The 22,928-nt window shown below is 52.5% G+C and overlaps 2 protein-coding genes across 2 annotated transcripts; both read right to left on the bottom strand.

Annotated features, from left to right (window-relative positions):
* Positions 1-8,716: 8,716 nt before the first annotated feature.
* Positions 8,717-9,736, bottom strand: LOC142364832 (olfactory receptor 14J1-like). The gene has a single exon (XM_075444953.1). It carries the CDS (start codon positions 9,734-9,736, stop codon positions 8,717-8,719), a length of 1,020 nt encoding a protein of 339 aa, XP_075301068.1.
* Positions 9,737-18,568: 8,832 nt separating this feature from the next.
* Positions 18,569-21,534, bottom strand: LOC142364831 (olfactory receptor 14A16-like). The gene is made up of 4 exons (XM_075444952.1): positions 21,456-21,534; positions 21,103-21,197; positions 20,399-20,407; positions 18,569-19,675 (listed from the first exon to the last, which is right to left on the bottom strand). The coding sequence occupies exons 1-4, from the start codon at positions 21,532-21,534 to the stop codon at positions 18,569-18,571; spliced, it is 1,290 nt and encodes a 429-aa protein (XP_075301067.1).
* Between the last annotated feature and the right edge of the window lie 1,394 nt (positions 21,535-22,928).

Below are 22,928 nucleotides of genomic sequence, written 5' to 3'. Positions count from 1 at the left end.
ACCAGAGAAGGCCCCTTTTCTGCACCGTGCTTGCCCATACTCAGTCTTCTCATCCATGGCCTCACGACCGGAAAGTTTTTGGGCAGGAACCACTGAAATAATTCGGGAAATCCATGAAGTGCACAGACAGTTCGTTACAGTTCTGGGCCCGTATGAAGAAATCACTTCTGGTTCTCTTCTGAACAGGCCCCCAGGACATGGACAAGCTTGTGTTGTGTCCTGGGCACTCCTCGGAAGGTCTGGCATATGTAGAAAGCTTCTGGTGTCAGGGATATTGAGAAGGCTTTTGGTATCAGAGATGTTGAGAAGGCTGGCTAGTGTCGTTGTGAGACCTCTGTCACAGAATCACAGAATCACAGAATAGTAGGGGTTGGAAGGGACCTCTGTGGGTCATCTAGTCCAACCCCCCTGCCCAAGCAGGGTCACCTACAGCAGGCTGCACAGGACCTTGTCCAGGCGGGTCTTGAGTATCTCCAGAGAAGGAGACTCCACCACCTCCCTGGGCAGCCTGTTCCAGTGCTCCGTCACCCTCAGAGGGAAGAAGTTCTTCCTCATGTTCGGACGGAACTTCCTGTGCCTCAGTTTGTGCCCATTGCCCCTTGTCCTGTCGCTGGGCACCACTGAAAAGAGCTTGGCCCCATCCTCCTGACACCCACCCTGCAGATATTTGTAGGCATTTATAAGGTCCCCTCTCAGCCTTCTCTTCTTCAGGCTGAACAAGCCCAGTTCCCTCAACCTCTCCTCGTATTGGAGATGCTCCAGTCCCCTCACCATCCTTGTAGCCCTCCACTGGACTCTCTCCAGTAGCTCTTCATCCTTCTTGAACTGGGGAGCCCAGAACTGGACAGAGTACTCCAGATGAGGCCTCACCAGGGCAGTGTAGAGGGGAAGGAGAACCTCCCTCGTCCTGCTGGCCACACTCTTCTTGATGCACCCCAGGAACCCATTGGCTTTCTTGGCAGCCAGGGCACACTGCTGGCTCATAGTTAACCTGTCGTCCACCAGGACACCCAGGTCCCTCTCCGCAGAGCTGCTCTCCAGCAGGTCCACCCCAAGCCTGTACTGGTGCATGAGGTTGTTCCTCCCCAGGTGCAGGACCCTGCACTTGCCCTTGTTGCACCTCATCAGGTTCCTCTCTGCCCAGCTTTCCAGCCTATCCAGGTCACGCTGAATGGCAGCACAGCCTTCTGGTGTATCTACCACACCTCCCAGTTTGGTGTCGTCAGCACATGTCTGTCAAACATCTTGAAAAGGCCAGAGCCATCACAGAGGTTCCTGGGGACTTGGAAAATGCAGAGGTGACACCGGTGTTGAAAAAGGGCAGGAAGGAGGACTGGGAGAATTACAGCCTGGTCAGCCTCACCAGGGAAGGTCACACAGCCAGTCCTGCTGCCGCTGTCTCCAGCCATGTGAAGGACAGGGATGACAGAACTCATAACGTAGGGAAAAGAAGCATGGAATCATGGAATCATTCAGGGTGGGAAACACCCCTAAGATCATCAAGTCAACCCAACACAACCAGGCCTACTAAACCATGTCCCAAAGTGCCACAGCTACACGGTTTTTGTAACCCCTCCAGGCATGGTGACTCCACCACCGCCCTGGGCAGCCTGTTCCAATGCCTGACCACTCTTCCAGTAAAGAAATTTTTTCCTAATATTCAATCTGCACCTCCCCCGATGCAACTGGAGGCCATTGCCTATTGTCCTATCACTTGGGAGAAGAGACCACCACCTGCCTCACTACAACCTCCTTTCAGGTAGTTGTAGAGAGCAAGAAGGTCTCCCCTCAGCCTCCTCTTCTTCACACTAAACAGCCCCGGCTCTCTCAGTCGCTCCTTGTAAGACTTGTGCTCTAGGCCCCTCACCAGCCTCTTTGCTCTTCTCTGGACACGCTCCAGCACCTCGATGTCTTTCTTACGCCGAGGATCCCAAAACTGCACACAGCACTCGAGGTGCAACCTCACCTGTGCCGAGCACAGGGGCACGATCCCCTCCCTGCTCCTGCTGGCCACACCATTCCTGATCCAAGCCAGGATGGCCACACCATTCCTGATCCAAGGCAGGATGGCCACACCATTCCTGATCCAAGGCAGGATGGCCACACCATTCCTGATCCAAGCCAGGATGGCCACACCATTCCTGATCCAAGGCAGGATGGCCACACCATTCCTGATCCAAGCCAGGATGGCCACTCCATTCCTGATCCAAGGCAGGACGGCCACTCCATTCCTGATCCAAGCCAGGATGGCCACTCCATTCCTGATCCAAGCCAGGATGGCCACACCATTCCTGATCCAAGCCAGGATGGCCACTCCATTCCTGATCCAAGGCAGGATGGCCACTCCATTCCTGATCCAAGCCAGGATGGCCACTCCATTCCTGATCCAAGCCAGGATGGCCACACCATTCCTGATCCAAGCCAGGATGACCACACCATTCCTGATCCAAGCCAGGATGACCACACCATTCCTGATCCAAGGCAGGATGGCCACTCCATTCCTGATCCAAGCCAGGATGGCCACACCATTCCTGATCCAAGGCAGGATGGCCACACCATTCCTGATCCAAGCCAGGATGGCCACTCCATTCCTGATCCAAGCCAGGATGGCCACTCCATTCCTGATCCAAGCCAGGACGGCCACACCATTCCTGATCCAAGCCAGGATGGCCACTCCATTCCTGATCCAAGCCAGGATGACCACTCCATTCCTGATCCAAGGCAGGACGGCCACACCATTCCTGATCCAAGCCAGGATGCCGTTGGCCTTCTTGGCCACCTGGGCACACTGCTGGCTCATGTCCAGCCAGATGTCCACCAATACCCCCAGATGCTTTTCTGCTGGGCAGCTCTCCAGCCACCCCACCCCAAGCCTGGAGCGTTGCGTAGGGTTGTTATGCCCAAAGTGTAGGATGTGGCCCTTGGCCTTGTTGAACCTCATACAGTTGACCTCAGCCCATCGATCCAGTCTGTCCTGATCCAGAACCCCCTCTGAAGAGGAAGGGCACGTAATCTTTCCCACGTGCCTCTCTCACTTGGCTGTGGTCTCTCTGTTTTTGAGCACCACCATATCTATATATCTGAAGCCCCCTCCATCTCCTTGCCATCCCTGAACCTAGTGGTGACTGGGCTGTACTCGGTGGTGCCTCCAGCAGTGAACCCCCTCATTTCCAGCGTGAGGAACCCGGAGCTCAGGAGTGCAGCGTGGGAACTGGTGAGTGAATGATTTCCAGAAGGTACAGAGTGCCTTCCACGTGTGACGAGTAACGCAACTCCTTACAGGCCCAGCCTGCCTTTATTTGGCTGCTTTTGTTGTCGTCGTTGTTGGCTGGGATTTTTCTTTTGCTGCTTTTTCTGCCTGTGATAACACTGCCCACAAAGAAAAGTGGTCACCTCACTTCTGCTTTATTTTCTGCCTCGCTGCTCTGACCCAGAGACTGTGTGAACGAGGAGCTAAATTCTATCTTTAATTAAACAAAACGAATGTACTTGCAGTGACCTGTCTGTCTGATCCCCAAGCAACTAAAAATGCTCCAGTGTTCTTGCTCACAGGTTCCCTGCCGTGTCAGAGTGGAAAAGCTGGACCTAGAACCTTCCATGGAAAAGGGGCAATGGGGAGTCATGAAGGTCTAGGGGTAGGGAATGTCAGACAAATCTCTTCCTCTTCTCTCTCATGCCCTGCATTGCATCCGTGCTTGGGAAAACCCTCGTCACTGGGCAGGTGGTGGCAAAGCAGCATCTGCACATCCCCACGGGCTGCTTCTCAGGGCATTTGTTCTCTCTGGAGACCTGTAGATCCAGCATTCTGCCCCAGCTGAAGGCCAGATTTGCGGCTGGGGACAGCACCATCTCTGCTCATCACAGTGTTACTACTGTTTCCTGCACCTATTGCTTGCACAGAGCATTTACTGGTGACCACATCCTCCAACCAGTAGTAGGCTGCGTGCCACCCCACGCCCTCAGCGAGGGCTGAGAACGGGGACATCTGTCTCCAGAGGGCAGCTGCGCTTTAGCTAGGGGGATTTCTGTCATCTACAGTGGTGGTTTAGGTCTTGTCTCAGTTCTGTGGCCCCAGTGGAGCAGACCACTTCTTCTGTCATTTCACCCCATTGCTGGAGCTCTCACGCCATGACACCGTGACACTCACACTCTTTCCTTTCCTACCCTGCGCTTTAGAGCTCATCCTTCTTCCTGTTCACATGGTTATCCTGCATGGGCATCAAATTTCTGTGGGCAGGCAGAAGGCCTTCTGCAGCTGCTCCTCTCACCTCACTGGTGGCACTGCTTTCTATGACACCCTCATTCCTGTTGGTTTGATGCCTAGAACACTCTTCCTGAGACAGTATGACAAAACTCTGTTTCCACACCGTCCTCACTCTCCTGCACCATCCCCTCATCCACAACCTGAAGACCAGAAAGGTTGCAGGGAGGCAGATGCTGAAAAAATGCTCAGGAAAGCTGAGAGCCGCAGAGAGATCCCACCGGAGTCTTGGCCCTGGAGGAAGAAATCATTTCTGCTTCTTCTGAACAGACCCTGAGGACTTGAGAGGTGTTTGCTGTTTGCACTCCCCTGGAAGCGTGGGATGTGGAGAAGGCTTTTGGAGTGGGAAGGGGCAGAGAGGTGTTGTCGGAGTTAGCTGGTGTCATCATGAGACCTATCTCAGAATATCTCAGAATATCTCAGAATATCTCAGAATATCACAGAATTGCAGGGGTTGGAAGGGACCTCTGTGGGTCATCTAATAACCTCTTCTGATAACCTATTGGAAACAAGACAAAAGAGAGTGGGCAGCAGCTGTAAGAGAGAAGAATGAAACAACCCTGCAGACACCAAGGCGAGCGAAGAAGGAGATGGAGTGAGAGAGAGGCGTGGTGGGCAGGTGGCGGCCAAGAGTCAACCGACCAGAGAGAGGAACCTGATGACGTTAAGCACCGGCAAGTGTAGGGTCCTGCACCTAGGGAGGAACAACCCCAGGAACCAGTACAGGCTTGGGGTGGACCTGCTGGAGTGCGGCTCTGTGGAGAGGGAGCTGGGTGTCCTGGTGGACGACAGGTTGACCATGAGCCAGTCATCATGCCCTGGTTGCCAAGAAGGCTAATGGGAACCTCAGGTGCATCAAGAGGGAGTCATCTAGTCCATCTGTGGGTCATCTAGCCCAACCCCCCCTGCCCAAGCAGGGTCACCTACAGCAGGCTGCACAGGACCTTGTCCAGGCGGGTCTTGAATATCTCCAGAGAAGGAGACTCCACAGCCTCCCTGGGCAGCCTGTTCCTGGGCTCCGTCACCCTCAGAGGGAAGAAGTTCTTCCTCATGTTCAGACGGAACTTCCTGTGCCTCAGTTTGTGCCCATTGCCCCTTGTCCTGTCGCTGGGCACCACTGAAAAGAGTCTGGCCCCATCGTCCTGACACCCACCCTTCAGATATTTGTAGGCATTTATAAGGTCCCCTCGCAGCCTTCTCTTCTTCAGGCTGAACAAGCCCAGCTCCCTCAGCCTCTCCTCGTAGGAGAGATGCTCCAGTCCCCTCACCATCCTTGTAGCCCTCCGCTGGACTCTCTCCAGTAGCTCTTCATCTTTCTTGAACTGGGGAGCCCAGCACTGGACACAGGACTCCAGATGAGGCCTCACCAGGGCAGTGTAGAGGGGAAGGAGAACCTCCCTCGTCCTGCTGGCCACACTCTTCCTGATGCACCCCAGGATCCCATTGGCTTTCTTGGCAGCCAGGGCACGCTGCTGGCTCATGGTCACCCTGTCGTCCACCAGGACACCCAGGTCCCTCTCCGCAGAGCTGCTCTCCAGCAGGTCCACTCCAAAACCGGAAACGGGGACTGTACGGTTTGTGTCTTGGTCGAGCAGAGACTCCTGGCGCACCCAGCGCTGTTTGCTTGCCTTTATTTGCCTAAGAAATTAGATACATTAATTGAAACCTTGCTTGGGACTAAATCATTTAGCACATCCACATCCCCCCAAAACTTCCCTGCCCAGGACTCGACAGTCGTTGCCCAGAGCAAGTCACACTGAGGTGTGGACCTCTCTTCACCGGTTTAGATGTGGGTTTACACAGTCCCTTATAGCACAGGAAGATTTATGGCCCACAAACATCTGCTCTGCTCCAGTTAGAAATAGGGCCCAGAATAACAGGATCGTAATAGAACCAAGGCTGGAAGGTTTGTTTTGGTTGTTTTCAAGGCTGGATTCAGTCTGAGTTTGAAAATCCCCAAGGACAGAGACTGCCCAGCCTCTCTGGGTGACCTGTCCCAGCACTTGGCTGAGCTCCTGGAGACAAAAGCTCCTTCTCTTCTGGCTGAACCTCTCCACTTTCAGTTTTCTCTCATTGTCTTTTGTCCTCCCACCATGCACCATGGAGAAGAGATGGGCTCTGTATTCTCCATGACCTCCTTGTAGGTACTGACAGGTTGGGATGAGGTCCCTCTCAGCCTTTCCCTCTTTGGGCTCAGCAAGCCCAGCTCCCTCAGCCTCTCCTCACAGGCAAAGTGCTCCAGTCCCTGGAGGTCCTGAGGGCCCTTTGATAAACCTGCTCACTTGCTAACTTCATTCCTGAACTGGAGATCTGAAATCTGGATGGAGTATTCCAGAGAATTCCTTCCCTCGATCTGCTGGCCGTGCTCCTGGTCATGCAGCCCAAGATACTGGTGGCCTCCCTGGCTGCCAGGGCACACAATTAGCTCTGGTCCAGCTCCCTGACCATCAAGACCTTTCCCAGAGGGCTGCTCCCAGCCAGGCAGCCCCCAGCCTGTGCCATTGCTGGGCGAGTCCTCTGTAGGGGCAGAAACTGGCATTTGTCCTGCCATTTCATAAGGTTCCTGCCAATTCCTGTTTTCCTCCTGCTTGAACCCCTCTTTGAGCAGAGAGACCTGGGAGACCTTGTCAGGAAAGACTCGGGCAAAGAAGGCATGGAGTCCATCAGCCTCATCACTGGCTGCTATTCTTGGCTTCCTCTCCCCACTCAAAAGCAGCCCTGCATTTCCCTTGTTCAGCCTTGGTCTCTTACACAGCAATTCCAGCTCTTTGCTCTTGACTTTTCTTGCAGCCACAAACTCTGAGAGAGCTTTGCTTCTCCCAAAGTCACACTTGCTCAGTGGAGGCTATGTACAGATAACTTGCTTCTCTGTACTTGCCCTTGATGTCTGCTTTTGGGAGCTGCTTCATGGCTGCGCCCTGTCTTGTGACACCCCAGCCCTGCTGCCTCTTCTATTGTCCCTCAGCCCCACTGTGTAGGAACATTCAGGGATAGGCTGCTTTTGGGTGGGGAATGGTGCCTCTGACATGGTGCCCACAGCAGTCCTTGTGCTTTGTCACCCCGTGGCTGTTAGGCAGCCTCTCCAAGACACTGGAGTGGCCATGCCACATGTGGGGCTTCACAGGCAGCCCTGCTCCAGGGTCTGACAGGGCCTGGGCCACAAGAGAAGCCAGGGAGGACTGGACTTTACCCTGACATGAGCACTGAGCCCAGCAGGAAGGTGGAGATGACCTCACAGCAAACTCAACCAGAAACCTGGGATGAGCAACCAGTGCTGGAAACGGCCAACGAGAGGGGCTGGAGGGTAACAGACACTTTCCTGGTCTGTCCATGTCACCAAAGGTGCAGACCAATTCCTCTCTCCTCTGCTTCCATGTTTTGAATGCCTTTCATCAGTCCTGGCTCTGTACCACAAACCCAATGGAGTGTGTCCTCACTCTGCATGGCCACACAGCTCATCTAACTTCTGTATTTTCTGGGAATTTTTCAGCCCAGGCCAGACCCTCCTTAGATCTCTCCAACTCCTCTGCCTTGTCCAGAGCACAGCACAGCACGGTAGCCCAGGCTGCCCTGGCCTCATGGTGCTGCAGAGCTCTGAGCTCTCACCCCACAGCCCAAGCCTCTCTGACGGACAATGCAGCTCTTGGAGCTCAGAGAGTGGGGTCAGCCTCCCCCATCAGCCCTAGGGCTGGTGACATGAGGAGACACAGGCCAGTGTCTCCATGTTTCCCCTCTTGTTGTCTCCGAGAGTTCCTTATGTGTCCATGCAGGCAGCCCCTCTGTGCCAGACCCTCTCCCCAGCACAAGGTTCCTGGCCCTGGGACTCCTTTGGTTGCTCCTGCTGCTCCAGTGACAGAGCAGCCTGCCCCAAGACAGAGTCCCAAGACGAGAGTTTTTCCTTTCATCATCAGATGCTTCTGCCCCTTCCCATGCTTGCTGCAGGACCCCAAGCTCAAGGCTCTCCTCTGCAGAGCCACCAGGCTGTGCTGCTTGGGACCCACTTCGAGACTGTCCCAGGCAGATCCCGGCTGCTGTCACCATCTCCAGGAGCACTGGGCAGCAACAAGTGAAAGCTCAGCCCAAGTCTCATTACCCAATGCATCACCCTACATACACCTCACCCCACAAAGAAGCCCTGCTCAGCAGCAAGGCCTCGTGGTAGCAGTTTCCTCAGTCTGTTCCTGATGTCAGCTTTGGAAGAAGAACCCAACCTGCAGAAACTGCCACTGAGGAAATCCCCTTTAATTACAGAGATGTGACATGGGAGGCAACCTCTACCGTCGTGCCAGATACATGTGCTAAAGCCTTTGGGTCAGAAAGGTTAAGTTCACGTCTTTGGAGAAGTGGAGGGGATGCAGACATTCCTGGAGAAATGGAATTGTCACAGATCAAATGCCCAAGGCACAGGAGGTCCCGGTAAACATTGGAAATGACTTGGGAAGAGACATGAGGAGCTTACTGCTGCTGAAAGACTGCTGATTGAATGAGCTTCTTCAGGGCATCTTTGAGCTCCTGGTTCCTCATGCTGTAGATGAGGGGGTTCACTGCCGGAGGAACCACTGAGTACAGAACAGCCACCACCACATCCAGGGATGGGGAAGAGAAGGAGGGGGTCTTCAGATATGCAAACATACCAGTGCTGATAAACAGGGAGACCACGGCCAGGTGAGGGAGGCACGTGGAAAAGGCTTTGTGCCGTCCCTGCTCAGAGGGGATCCTCAGCACAGCCCTGAAGATCTGCACATAGGACAGAACAATGAAAACAAAACACCCAAAAGCTAAAGAAAGACTAACCCCAAGAAGCCCAACTTCCCTGAGATAGGAGTGTGAGCAGGAGAGCTTGAGGATCTGGGGGATTTCACAGAAGAACTGTTCCACAGCATTGCCCTTGCAGAGGGGTATGGAAAATGTATTGGCAGTGTGCAGGAGAGCATTGAGCAAAGCACTGCCCCAGGCAGCTGCTGCCATGTGGACACAAGCTCTGCTGCCCAGGAGGGTCCCATAGTGCAGGGGTTTGCAGATGGCAACATAGCGGTCGTAGGCCATGATGGTGAGGAGAGAATACTCTGCTGTCATCAAGAAGAGAAAGAAAAAGACCTGGGCAGCACATCCTGCATAGCAGATGGCCCTGGTATCCCAGAGGGAATCTGACATTGCTTTGGGGACAGTGGTAGAGATGGAGGCCAGGTCAAAGATGGAGAGGTTGAGGAGGAAGAAGTACATGGGGGTGTGGAGGCCGTGGTCGCAGGCTATGGCGGTGATGATGAGGCCGTTGCTAAGGAGGGCAGCCAGGTAGATGGCCAGGAAGAGCCAGAAGTGCAAGAGCTGCAGCTCCCGGGTGTCTGCGAATGCCAGGAGGAGGAACTGTGTGATGAAGCTGCTGTTGAGCATTTGCTTCCCCTGAGCATGGAGCACTGTCTGAGGAGTAAAAACAGCAAGTTGGAATAGACTTTTCTGAGAAAAAATCAAAGCCATTTCCCAGTATAACACTCTCCCTGGTACGCATACACACACTAAGAGTTTTTCCTGTCCTACAAGACCTTCCTTTGGCTCTGTGGCTTGGACCCATGTTTGTGCTGTCTCAATGTTCCATGAGAAGCAGGACCTCTGCACACTGCCTCCCAAGGAGCCAGCCCTGCTCTGCAGTGGTGGGTTCATGGGAAGGGTGAAGACAGGGGTCAGTCCTGGTGTTCAGCCTTGTCACATGCAACTGCTCCTGATGCAGCAGGGCTTGTCCGCCTCTGCACTCCCAGCAGTAAGAAATCTGGGGTAGCAGAAGGCAGTTGGATAGATTTGAGGTTTCTTTATGACTCCCTTTATCTCATCTCTGTTTGGTGCTTGGATCTCAGAAACGCACAGCATTTCTGCAGCAGTTGGGGAGAACAGAGCGAGTCCTGCAAGGCAAGAGGATTGCCTGCGGCTTAGTGCAGAGTGAGGGGAGCTGGTCTGTCCCTCGTCTTGTGCCCAGCAGAGGTGGGCTTGCACCTTTCTGATTTGAAGAGCGGTCGCACGCCACCTCCCACACACAAGCGTTGCCAGACATCTGCTCACAGCCCCTGTGCTCTGGACAGAAAAATGGCCAGAGGGGTGGAGAGCTGCACCAAAAGTCTGCTGGAGCTCTGGCTTCACAGGAGGTGGCTCATGCCTTGGACCCCACAGCCCCAAGGACAGAGGCTTTGGTGGGTGGGAGAGGAGGCAAGGGGTCTTGCTCAGAGGAAGGGCTCTGCACAGGAGGAGTTCGTATGGAGATTTCTGAAATCCTCTTCCCGACACATTGCTGCTTTTCATTTCCTCTCATTCCCTGGTCACATCCCTGCTGCCTGGAGATTTTCCTCCTGGGAGATGTTTCCCTGTCCCAACCTCTGTGCACTCACTCTGGCCCTATGGAAGTCTGTCTGTTTGCAGGGCACTGGTTGCCTGCATGTTCCTATTTGGAGGCTCAAAAGTGTAGAATACACTGATGAGTCCAGAAAAGGTGATGATGCTGCTGTCCGTAGGAAGAGGAGTGACTGAAGGCACTTTAGGAGAATCCTAGCAGACGTACTGATTACTCAAAGATACAGCTGAGGTGTCTCAGTGACTTCCTCAAGCCCGAAAGGTCCTTTTCTACATCTCTTTCCTCCCCCCCCCACCCCTCCTCCTGTCCCCTGCCCTCAGGGTAGGAAACTGAAAACACGAAGTTGGAAAAATTCTTGATCCTTATAGTAGATCCTACCCTGAACTTCCTCTTGAAACACTCCCTCGGCAGTTTCCTAGTGCTAATCCAGATCTGGGAGCAGCCCTGACCCACACAACACCCTCTCGACAGCAGAAGGACCCTGCCCTGTCGAGGTCACTCCTTCCACCCACAGCTTCTCCCTGAAGTGGCATGGGGAGCTCCTGGGCAGCCTGAGGGCTGACCCTGGAAGGCAGCACAAAGACCCCTGAAGTGAAGGGATTCTGCTCTGAGGGACAGCCCTGGGCACCTCTGGCTGCACAATCCCTGTTGTCATCGCCAGCAGAAGGCAGCCGTCATGCCCTGTCCCCCTGACAGGACAGCAGGGAAGCCCTGCTCTGGAACACAATCTTCTGCTCTAAAACAGAGATACTGGGGGAGACATCCTGACAGACCCTGTAAACCGTGGGATGCAGCAGCTTTAGGAGATCCCTCCAGGAATGGCACCTGCTTTGTCCTACAGCCAGAGACTTACCATGTTACGGACTGTGAAACTTTCTCTGTCAGAGACCTCTCAGCATCCTCCCACCCCACACTGCCTTTAACCTCTCTCTGCCTCGCTCCTCTCCCTTTGCTGCCTTCAGGCAGAGCCCTCAGCCCTGCTGGGCTTTGCAGAGGAGCTGCTCCTGGGCACAGCTGTCTCTCTGCAGTGCTGCCCACTTGCCATGAGCTCCCTCCATCCCAGGAGCCCAGCCCAGCTCAGCAGAAGAGGACCTGCCCCCATGGCAGCACTTTCTTTACCCACTCTGGGCTCCCTCGAGGTGTCTTTTGGTCTCCAGGACAACTTGCTGTGAAACAAGCTGAAGGAATCACTGCTGTTTGCTCTCTCAGCTGCTCTCTCAGCTGGGAGAGACACTTAGCTTCAGCAGTGGCATTTCTCCTGTCGCCACCAGAAGTGCCTTCGCTTCCAGAAGTCCACGTGAGAAATGAATCCCAAAGTACCCTCAAGTATTAATGGATCTCACTGAGGGCCACTACTGACACAGACTCTTCAGAGCAGATAACTGGAGGCCGTGATCACAGGTTGTTAAAGGCAAAGCACAGGCACCTCTGATGCTGAGAAAACTGCTGGGTTTTTTTGAATATAATTGCTGGCCAAGCCTTGACACCCATCTCTAGGGAAGGGAGATCCTGTCCCTCACTTGTGACTCAGGGCTCTTCCTGGGGTTGTGGGGAGTCCATCACAAGTGAAGTCAAATGGTGTGACATCCCCTGGCCTCCCCAGCGTGGGTGCAAGGAGGCAATGAGGTCCTGTTGCCACAAGCACGATTTATCTCCTCCTAGGCCTGGGTTGCAGAGAAACCTGCCTTAGTCAGGGAGACAAAGACCTGGGTTCTGTCATTGCCTCTCAGCCTTGCCAGCGCCCTTGGCCATCTCCACCGCAGGCCGCTCTATGCTGTCCCATGCCTGTGCCTGTTGCCCTGCAGGCTGCAGACACCCAATGCCCCTTGTTCTCACCCTAGTATGTCACTACCTGTACTGATGTCTCTCCATTCTCACCAGATGGTCCTTGAAACACAAAGCCATGGGCTGATCCAGACTCCCTCTTGGTGACTTTTTTGCACAAGAGCACTATCATCAGAGTGACATCTCTTTATCCTTAGGTCCACTCTGGACCTCTTAGGCTGCAGTTTCTGATGGCTGTCCTTTCTCATGTTGTTTCACACTACCCAAAGAAACAATTCTATCATCTCAGAAAGAGACTTTGAAGTTGTCTTGACGTCCTACTATTCTTCCCTCGGCCTCCACATCACCAGGTTAATGAAGCTCAGGTCTCTCAGCCTTTCTGATATCCGGCAGAAATATTTAGGGTATAATAATGTTTAGGTCCTAGTGACACTGTTCAATTTTAGGCCTGACTACTTTGTATAGACAGTGCATGCCTTGCCAACAATAATGCCCTTGGAGAGGAGCTAACAGACAGATAAAAGGGGAACAGCCAGCCCAGAAGGCGCCAAAAGCTGGATGACTGCTGAAGAAGCATGAATTTAACAAAGATCGAGGGTGACTAGGAAAAAGGTAATAGCGGCAGGGGGAGATCGTGACCACCGACTCAATTCAGAACCAAAAAGTCTGCACCCCCCCAGAGTAAGAGCGTGCACAGTTTAGTAAGGAAGGAGTATACTTCTAAGATAAGCATGTAACGCAATGAGCCAGTCAGAATGTGACAAGTAATTCCTTTGGTTTTGTAAGAGTATATAGTCGTTGTGACTCTGCTGAGCAGTGTGCTAGCTTTGTGGATTTGTCACCCAGCACCGGTATCTGCGCAAACATGCGATAAAGACAATACCTCTGCTCTGCGTCTAAATTGATGTACTGCACACCGGGGAAACAATCCCATTTTTGAGACAACGTCTCCGCACATGATCCCTAAGCCTATCTCGGCAGACTTTCTCTGGCCATGTCACAGTTTCTTCCCATTCCTCCAGAATGCAGAGCCCCACACTGGGACACACTAGTCCAGAAGTGGCCACAGCAGCGCGGAGCCAAGATGGACAAGAACGGCCCTTGTCTTGGTGGCCACACTCCTCCCTGTTTAGCACCACTGGCTGCTATGGCATCCTGTGTAATGTCCAAAGCCTCCTCCTTGAGGTTGCTCCTCAACCAGTCATGTCTGAGCCTGCCACGATGGATGGATGTTGTGGTTTAACCTTGGTGGAGAGCTAAGTCCCATGCAGTCCCTCGCTGACTCATGACGTCAAAAGGTATGGAATACCCCTCTGGTCACATGGGGACAGCTGTCCCAGCTACGTCCCTTCCCAGCTTCTGGGGCACCCCCAGTCTACTTGCTCATAGGGCAGCATCAGAAGCCACAAAGCCTTGATGCTGTGCAAGCACTGCTCAGCCGTAACTGCTCAGCTGACTGTCTCAGGCAGAGACTGCAGAGACACCGCGTCCTCGGGACGGAGCACTCCATGCTTATGGTCAGACAGCGGAGCACTGCCTGAAAACCTGAGAAATTTTTACACATGTTTAAAACTATAAGTATGACCTCATCAGCTGAAACAGGTGAATTTTTTAAATAAAATATCAGTGTTATCTGATGAGATGAAAATGAGAAGGTTCCAGGATGTGCATTAATAGCAAGAGGAGACCTGTTCACCTTCCACAACATTTGCATTGTCAGAGCTCTCTATTAGGCTGTGCATTTAATGTCCGTCATCTGTCACGTATTTCCACCAGTCCAAACTACTTTGACCATGGCTGAAGTCACCTTTCCAGCAGCACATCTGCATATATATACACTTGTGATTGCCCGCTAGATTTCCCTTCCCCTTGCTCTTTGATAACTCAGACATCTCTCCACAATCCAGTTGCTGATTTGAGCTTGGGAGAGTTAAAAGCTTGCCCATATTTAAGTAGTTGGCCTAATTCTGCCTTTACCCAACTCTTTAAGTGTGTTTATTTTATAATTGTCTTTCTGTGTAAAACATTTCATGCGTGATTGTGTTTTGAGGAGGTGAAAGTCTCTGGTGGCAGCTTGTACTTGGCATAGAGTGGAGGAGGGTGTTTTATGCAAAATTTTGGATTTCTCAGTATTATTTTGTTTGTTCAAAAAGGGAAAGTATCCCTCTGTGCCTGTGTGCAGCCAGTTCTCCAAGGAAAGCAGGAGGGAACAGGTGCAAAGGAGCTGTAACAGGCAGCTGCAGAGCTCCTTGGAGAAGGCTGATGTAAGGAAAAGGGATGCGAGTCCCAAGTGGCCCCAAGGAGAGAAATGCTGGGGTTGGGGAGGCGTGAAGCAAAGTTGTCCACACTGTGTCAGACCTCAAGAAACAGCTTCTGCAACCAAGCCAGACCTCCTGAGGAGAGACCCTGCATTAATATTAGTCAGAGAATGCTGCTGTCACCACTTATCGAAACTCCAAGATGATAAACTACACCTCTTTAAAATGAAAAGACGTTTTTCTTAGAAGCTTTTTGAAATCTTTCTCCATAAATATATTAGGAAACCTCTCTAATAAACTGTATCAGACTGGAAGAAAACTACAAGAAGAGGCATAGTTTGTTAGGGCTTTCTTCACTGTAATGAGCCCCATGGAGTGTCTGAGCTGAGTCCTTGAAGCTTGGGTACTGAGAGGAGATTTCACAAACCTTTCCACAATTGAAAATGAGGAGGAAAACATCCTGAGTACCCTGAAGCATTGCTGAGTCCCACTGAGGACCATTACCAGCAAAGCCTCCCCAGGGGCTCGTTAGAGCAGAGAACTGGAGGCCATGATGGCAGGCAGCAAAGGGAAGGTGCAGGCAGCTCAGATGCTGAGAACACCCTGGGTGTGCCTGGTGAAGCAGAAAGGCCAAGGGCTGAGCCCCAGCCCCTGGCAAGGCAGATCCTGTCCCTCAGGCCTTGCTCAGGGCTCTTGCTGGGGCAGTGGGAGGTGGGGTGGGTGATGCTGAGGGAAGGCCAATGGGGTGACAGTTCCCTGCCTTCCTGGGGCTGTGCAAGGAGGCAATGAGCCCTCCTCCAGTGCCTTAGGACAACAGGTCTCCTCAGAGGCCTTGGTGGCAGAGACACCTGAAATAGCCAAGGGGACAAAGCCTTGGGTTCTCTTGGCAAGTGCCAACCTTGCCAGGGTCCTTTGCTATCTCCTCCACAGCTTGTCCTACGCTGTCCCACAGCTGCTTGTGTTTCCCTGCAGGCTGCAGACACCCATCTCACCTCCTCACCTTGCTCTCACCCTGCCATTTCCATCCAGTCACTGGTGTCTGTCCACCCTCACGCTCTGTTCCTTGAAACACAAAGAGATGGACTGATCTCATCCTCCTTCAGGTTTACTTCTTATACCACAGCACTACAGCACTACCCACTGAGTGACATTTCTTTTTCCGCATGTCCAGCGTCCACCTGTCAAGTTGCACTGTGTGTCAGTGTTGCTATCCCCTGGTGTTTCCTACCTCCAAGGAAAGCTCTGTCATCTTGGAAACAATCCATCAAGAAGCATCCCAACCCACCAGCCTTCTTGAGGCCTTTCATTTAACCCCCAAGGAGTAGCCTCCCCACCATCTCCCAAGGCTGCCAGACTTTCAGCTTCTCCAATAGACACACCCAAGCTGTGTGCCTGCTGCTGTCCCATCATGTGCTTGGACAGAAGAGACACGACATCCAAACTGTCAGCCCTTTTCCTAGAGTGAGCCGGGGTCCCTCGGCAGAGGGGGTCTCCCAGTCACTGTGCCAGCCAGGTGCCTGCTGCTGGCCTGTCACAGACACTGGCAGAGGGGAGGTTAAAAACACATCTCCCCACCACGAGCCAAGGGCTGACCTATCAGGTGCTTCAGAAAGACGTGACGTCAGGGTCCCCTTCTCAGCTGTGTGCCTTGCTGTTGGTCAATGACCACCAGAGGCAGCAGTGGGCTCACAGTGGTCTTCACAGCGATTGATTCCCTACTGGATTGTGAGTTCCTTAAAAACAATTGTCCACATGGTATTGTACCTGATCATGACCCTCACTGGGGCCCAGTTCCTGAGCAGATAAAAATAAACTTGTCTCCTTAAAATTATCTAAAAGATTTACTACCAACATTTGGAGTGGAGAAATGTTCCTCAGAGGAACTGCTCTATTTAGACTTGTTCATTTTTTATATTTGCTTCTGCCTCCCTGCTTTTTATTCTTCTGCTTTCTGTTCTGTCTTCTGAGAGTTTTCCAAAGAAAAAATTCATTGCGTCATAGAATATCACAGACTGGAAGAGACTCCTGAACACCACTGTTCTGGGTCTGGCTGGGACAGAGTTCAGTTTCCCCACAGCAGCCCACATGCTGCTGTGCTTGGACTTGTGGCTAAGAACGCCGTTGATCACGCACCAGTCTTTTGGCTATTACTGAGCAGTGCTCACACCGCGTGAAGGCTGTCTCTCCAACCACCCCAAAGCTGGTTAGCTCAGGGTGGGCCAGTGGTTGGGAGGTGACATAGATGGGACAGCTTACCTGAAATGAACAACGGAATATTCCGTAAGTGTGTTGATACATCTCTTTGCTTTTGCTCTTTGTCTTCTGTCCTTCTTGAATGAATTTTCATTGTTATTAACTGACATCTGTCAGGCCTACAGACATTAAAACAAGACCTTCTGGTGTCTTGAACAGAGCCTCATGGCCTAAAAATTTCCCTGCAGAGGCATCCTCAGTCTTTGCCCAAAGCGAGTCATGCTGAGGTGCCTTAGATGTTGGTTTAGATGGTCACTTACAGCACAGGGGGATATATACGCAACAAACATCTGCTCTGCTCCAGGTAGAAAAAGGGCCAGACATCGTAGGATGGTAAGAGAACTGACGTTGAAGGCACCTCAGGAAGTCTGCAGTGCAACCTGTCAGAAACAGGGTCAGACCACGTAGTTCAAGGCTTGGTTCAGTCTGAGTTTCAAAAACCCCCAAGGACAGAGACTGCCCAACTTCTCAGGGTGGCCTGTTCCAGAACTTGGCTGAGCCCCTGGGGAATAATATTGTCCTCTGTCCTGCCTGAACGTCTCCTCTTTCACCTTCCCCATACTGTCTTTTGTCCTCCCACCATGCACCATGCAGAAGATACAGGCCCTGTATTCTCCGTGTCCTCCTCATAGGTACTGGCAGGCTGGGATAAGGTCCCCCTCAGCCTTCTCCTCTCTGGGCTGGACAAGCCCAGCTCCCTCAGCCTCTCCTCACAGGCCAAGTGGTCCAGTCCCTGGCTGTCCCAAGGGCCCTTTGCTAAACCCTCTCCAGCTCGCCAATACCATTCCTGCATTGGGGATCTGAAATATGAATCTCTTCTCCTTGCTCGTAACTGTTCTTGCAGCCACCAATTTTAGGTGGTTACCCCATGGCCGTTGCTTTGTGACCCCTGTCAATGCCTGGCCAGTCCCAGCCCAGCCCCACTGTCCCACACATGGCCCCATGGACCCACTGCTCGAGCTCAGCATGGTAAAGGGTGTATTCGCTGTGAGGAAAGTTTATCGTGGGTGATTGCCAAGACACCTCCTTGTGACCTGTCCCCCTTGTGCGCCTTCTACTTGAGATACCCCCCCTCCAGGTCCTGGAACCTACCCAGTCCTATCCGCATGCCTTGTGGGGCTTTACAGACATCCCTGTTCCGCAGTTTGCCAGGGTCTAGACAAGGAGAGAAGTCGAGCAGGGCTGCCTATTCCCTCTGTGCAGGCACTGAGCCCAGCAGAAGGAGGGAAGTGGCCATGCAGAAAAGACTATTGATAAACCTGTGGTCAGGTCACCAGTGAAAGCTCACTCCAGTTCCACTCCCTATCACAGCATCCCATGTCCTCCACCCCACAGCCCGTACAAAAACCCAGCAAAGCAGCACAACCTTGTGAGGGCAATTTCTTCAGGCTGTTCCTGATCTCAGTCATGGAAGAAGAGCCCAACCTCCAGACACTGGCACAATGAAAATCCCCTTTTATTAGAGAGATTTTACAGTGGATGACAGCTGTACCATTGTGACAGACACATGTGCCTCTAGGTCAGACAGACTGTGTTCATGTCTCTGCAGCAGTGGAATGGATGCAGACATTGCTGGAGAAAGAGAATTATCACAGGAAAAATGCACAAAGCAGAGGAGGTTCCCCAGACACATCAAAAATCTTTTGTGAAGAGACATGGGGCAGCTTATTGCTGCTAAAAGAACACTGACAGAATGAGGTTCTTCAGGGCGCCGTTGAGCTCCTGGTTCCTCATGCTGTAGAAAAGGGGGTTCACCGCTGGAGGAACCACTGAGTAGAGGAAAGACACCAGCAGGTCCAGGGATGGGGAGGAGATAGAGGGGGGCTTCAGGTAGGAAAATATGCCAGTGCTGATAAACAGGGAGACCACAGCCAGGTGAGGGAGGCACGTGGAAAAGGCTTTGTGCCGTCCCTGCTCAGAGGGGATCCTCAGCACGGCCCTGAAGATCTGCACATAGGACAGCACAATGAGAACAAAACACCCAAATACTAAAGAAACACTAACCCCAAGAAGCCCAATTTCCCTGAGGTAGGAGTGTGAGCAGGAGAGCTTGAGGATCTGGGGGATTTCACAGAAGAACTGCTCCACAGCATTGCCTTGGCAAAGAGGTATGGAAAAAGTATTGGCAGTGTGCAGGAGAGCATTGATAAAAGCACTGCCCCAGGCAGCTGCTCTCATGTGGACACAAGTTCTGCTGCCCAGGAGGGTCCCATAGTGCAGGGGTTTGCAGATGACAATGTAGTGGTCGTAGGCCATGATGGTGAGAAGACAATACTCCGCTCCAACCAAGAAGATAAACTGAAAGATTTGGGCAGCACATCCTGCATAGGAGATGGTCCTGGTGTCCCAGAGGAAATTGGCCATGGATTTAGGGACAGTGGTGGAGATGGAGCCCAGGTCGATGAGGGAGAGGTTGAGGAGGAAGAAGTACATGGGGGTGTGGAGGTGGTGGTCAAAGGCTATGGCAGTGATGATGAGGCCGTTGCTGAGGAGGGCAGCCAGGTAGATGGCCAGGAAGAGCCAGAAGTGCAAGAGCTGCAGCTCCCGTGTGTCTGCAAATGCCAGGAGTGTGAACTCAGTGACAGAGCTGCCATTGGACATTTGGTCCCTCTGGCAATAGAAACTCAATCCAAAGAGGAAAAGACAGTGACAGTTCAGGAGATTGTTCTCTGAGCCTCTTCTTTTAGACCCTTCCCCTGCTACACACCCCTTCTTTTCTCTTTCTGTCAGATTTTTCTTCATCTCTGTGACTGAAGCTTTGATTGGTGCTTGCTGAATGTGCTGTGAGGAGAAAGACCTCTTCCCACGGGCTGTTAAGGAGTCAGCCTTGCTCTGCAGATGTAGGTTCATGAGCGTGGCATAGGAGGGGACCTGTCTGGGTTTTTGTCAGATGAAACTGCTCCTAACTTCAAAAGGGCTGGCCAGCACCTGCACTCCCTGTCCTAAAGAACTGGGATAGCAGAAGGCAGTTTGAAAGGTTTGGGGTTTTTTGACAGCTCCCCTCATCTCACCTGGGGAATGTTCTTGGATCTCAGAAATCCTCAGCATTTCTGTTGTGCTCAGGGAGAACAGGGCTGCCCAGCTGCCATGGGCTTGCACCGTTCTAGGATCAAGAGTGATCGCACTCCCGTGTTATCCTGAAAAGCCACCAGACACTGCTGAGAGCAGAGGAATCCACAGCAGACCATCTAACATGTCACCCTTTCCTGTGGTCTCAGCACATCACTTCTAATCAAGGACACCTGCAGCTCAGTTCACCAACCCAAGAGCATTTCCTCGGTCAGGCATAGCATCTCTGCGCTTCTCCGTTGGGGTTTTCAGATAACGCAGTTGTGTTATGTTAAAGATTTACACTCTTGAGGACAGCTCAGATCTTGAAATGACACATCAGGAAGATAGCCATGTGTCCTAATGGTGGTTTCAGATTTTGGGAAAAATTACTTGTTCTCTGGGCTCACAGACTTCACTGCCCACAGCCCCACAGCTTAGACACAGCTGACACACCTCATTCACCTGCATGGGAGGACCCACAAGATCAGAGCTTGACTCTGCAGCTGAAACTCCCATCCCCAGAGAGCCTGACTGAGAGAGCAAGGGAACAACTTCAGTAACACAGACAAGTAGAGCAAGAAGGAGAAACACAGTGAGGTTCTGCATGAAAGAGGCAGAGGCAGCCGGGCACTCAGGACACTGCTACACTTCTCCAGCTGCACACATCCCAGACTCAAACATAGCCAGGTAGTTGCTCTCTGTCCCTGAGATCCTCAGAGGGAACTAGGCATGTAGCTGTAGAGCTGGATTGTCATCCTTGCTTTGACTTTCCTCTTCGCTTATCCCCTGTTCAATATCCTGGGCTAATCTGGATCTGTGAGCAGCCCTGACCCATGCAGCTCTTTCTCAACAGCAGAAGGATCCTACCCTGTCCTGCTGGGGTCAATCATTCCACCCAGAGCTTCTCCTCAAAACCGCATGAGGAGCTCCCCGGGCAGGGTGAGTGCTGGCCCTGGTAGGCAGCAGAGTTCCTGCCCCAGCACACAGCCCCATGTTGGTGCAGACACCCTTCTCGGAAGGACAGCTTGGGGCAGTCCAGGCTGCACATCCACCTTCCCAACCCTGCAGCCATCCCTGGGAGAAGGCAGCTGTCATGGCCTGTCCCTCTGAGGGTGCAGCAGGCAGTCCCTGCTTTGCAGCACATCCTCATCTTCTACATGCGGTAAATTGTGATACTCCTCATGGTCCATCCCGTAGGACGTGGGGTGTGCCAGCTTGAGGAGATCTTTCCACAAAGTGCCCACACATTGCCCTTCATGCAGAGACTTACCATGTCAAAGGCTGAAAAGATTCCTGCCCGCAGTGAGCTCTCAGCATCCTCTCAGCCCACGCTGCCTTTAACCTCTCTCAGCCTCGCTCCTCTCCCCTCGCTGCCTGCAGGCAGTGCCCTCAGCCCTGCTGGGCTTTGCAGAGGAGCTGCTCCTGGGCACAGCTGTCTCTCTGCAGTGCTGCCCACTTGCCTTGAGCTCCCTCCATCCCAGGAGCCCAGCCCAGCTCAGCAGCAGAGCACCAGCACAAGGCAGCACTTTCTTTAACCACTCTGGGCTCGCTCCCTTGAGGTGTCTCTTGGTCTCCAGGACAACTTGCATTGAAACAGGCTGAAGCAATCACTGGTGTTCCCTCCCTCAGCTGGGGAGAGACACTTCGTTCCTGCAATGTCATTTCAACTCTTAGAGAAAGTTAGAAACAGAAGTCATCTTTCCTTTCCCCATCATTGAACAGGAAAACCAGAAAGTGACAGGGAGGGATCTCCTTTAAGCCTAATGAGGGAATGGATTCAACCTCATAATTCAAGGCATCTCATCCTGGGTTTGAAGTCCTGGGGCCACAAAAGGACTCAGGTCTCTCTCATGCTCACTACAAAACCCACAGGAGGTGGGATTCCTCTTGCCTCAGTTCAGATGGGCACCAAAACAGGCACCTGCATGGCAGCTCCTTTTCTCAGTTCCCTTGCTAATTATTTGAGGTGGAGGGCAGGAGGAAGATGTTCAGACACAGTCACCTAGTGACACGTTTGGTTCCAGAGGTGATCAAGATGCATTCTGGTAACTGCAAGCTCTAATGGAGCAGTTCATAGAGACAGGGCAGCATCTGAGGGCAACTTCCTGGAGGCTGGTGGGATAGGCCTTTGGCCAGCAAAGATGACAGAAGGTGCCCACATTTAAGACAACTGAACCTGTAACTATTCCTTATGTCCAAGGCTGCCTAAGGATGTAATCAGATGATGAAATGGAGTCCTGTGGTACAGGGAGAGATAAGTGTTCTCTATGAGCTGTATTTTCTACATGGTCTTAAAAGTATAATTGCATTTGTCTAAGGTGCATCCTTTCATTGCCTAACCTCATTCAGGGCAGCTGAATCTTCATTTCATTTACAAATCCAGGCCTGCAGTGCTATCTGAAATGCCAGAGCTCTCTAGGATAACAGCATGCACCTGTCATGGACAGCACAGGTCCTACACAGGAACCCCATCTCCATTCAGACTCGTTGTGTGACAGGCACCACCCAGGGCATCTCACACAGATTTGGTGCCTGATGACCAGTGACTGAACACCACAACTGCAGTGACACACTTCTGTCCCTTCTCTACCCAGTGGACACAGGGCAGTGCATGACCATCAAGAACATCACAGCAGGGTCTGCTCTTGAGGACATTCCCTCTCAAACTCTGCTGGATCTTCTCTCACCCATTGTTTAACCATCCCCTCGATGGTACAATCATGGATCGGGCTCTTGATGATGTCCTGGCAAACAGGGGAGGTCCCAGGTGACGGGAGGATTGTCATTGTAACACCCATTTACAAGAAGGGCCAGAAGGAGGATCCTGGGAACTATAGGCTTGTCAGCCTGACCTCGGTGCTAGTGAAGATCATGGAGTCATTCATCCCGAGTGCTCTCACCGAGCATGTGAGTGACAACCAGGGGATCAGGCCCCAACCTGATCTCCTTCTATGACCAGGCGACCCACCCAGTGGATGAGGGA

Source organism: Opisthocomus hoazin, chromosome 29, assembly GCF_030867145.1.
Source record: "Opisthocomus hoazin isolate bOpiHoa1 chromosome 29, bOpiHoa1.hap1, whole genome shotgun sequence".
Lineage (NCBI taxonomy): Eukaryota > Metazoa > Chordata > Aves > Opisthocomiformes > Opisthocomidae > Opisthocomus > Opisthocomus hoazin.
The sequence above is the reverse complement of the archived record's forward strand: the minus strand, read 5'-3'. Positions and strand labels throughout refer to the sequence as shown.

What these genes read in the sequence shown, in the direction of transcription:
- LOC142364832 (XM_075444953.1), bottom strand. Translation starts at nt 9,736, where the DNA reads ATGGCTTTGATTTTTTCTCAGAAAAGTCTATTCCAACTTGCTGTTTTT.
- LOC142364831 (XM_075444952.1), bottom strand. Translation starts at nt 21,534, where the DNA reads ATGCAAGTTGTCCTGGAGACCAAGAGACACCTCAAGGGAGCGAGCCCA. An exon ending in GAAAGTGCTGCCTTGTGCTG is followed by an intron (nt 21,198 to 21,455) that starts GTGCTCTGCTGC and finishes CTCTGCATGAAG; the next exon opens with GGCAATGTGTGGGCACTTTG.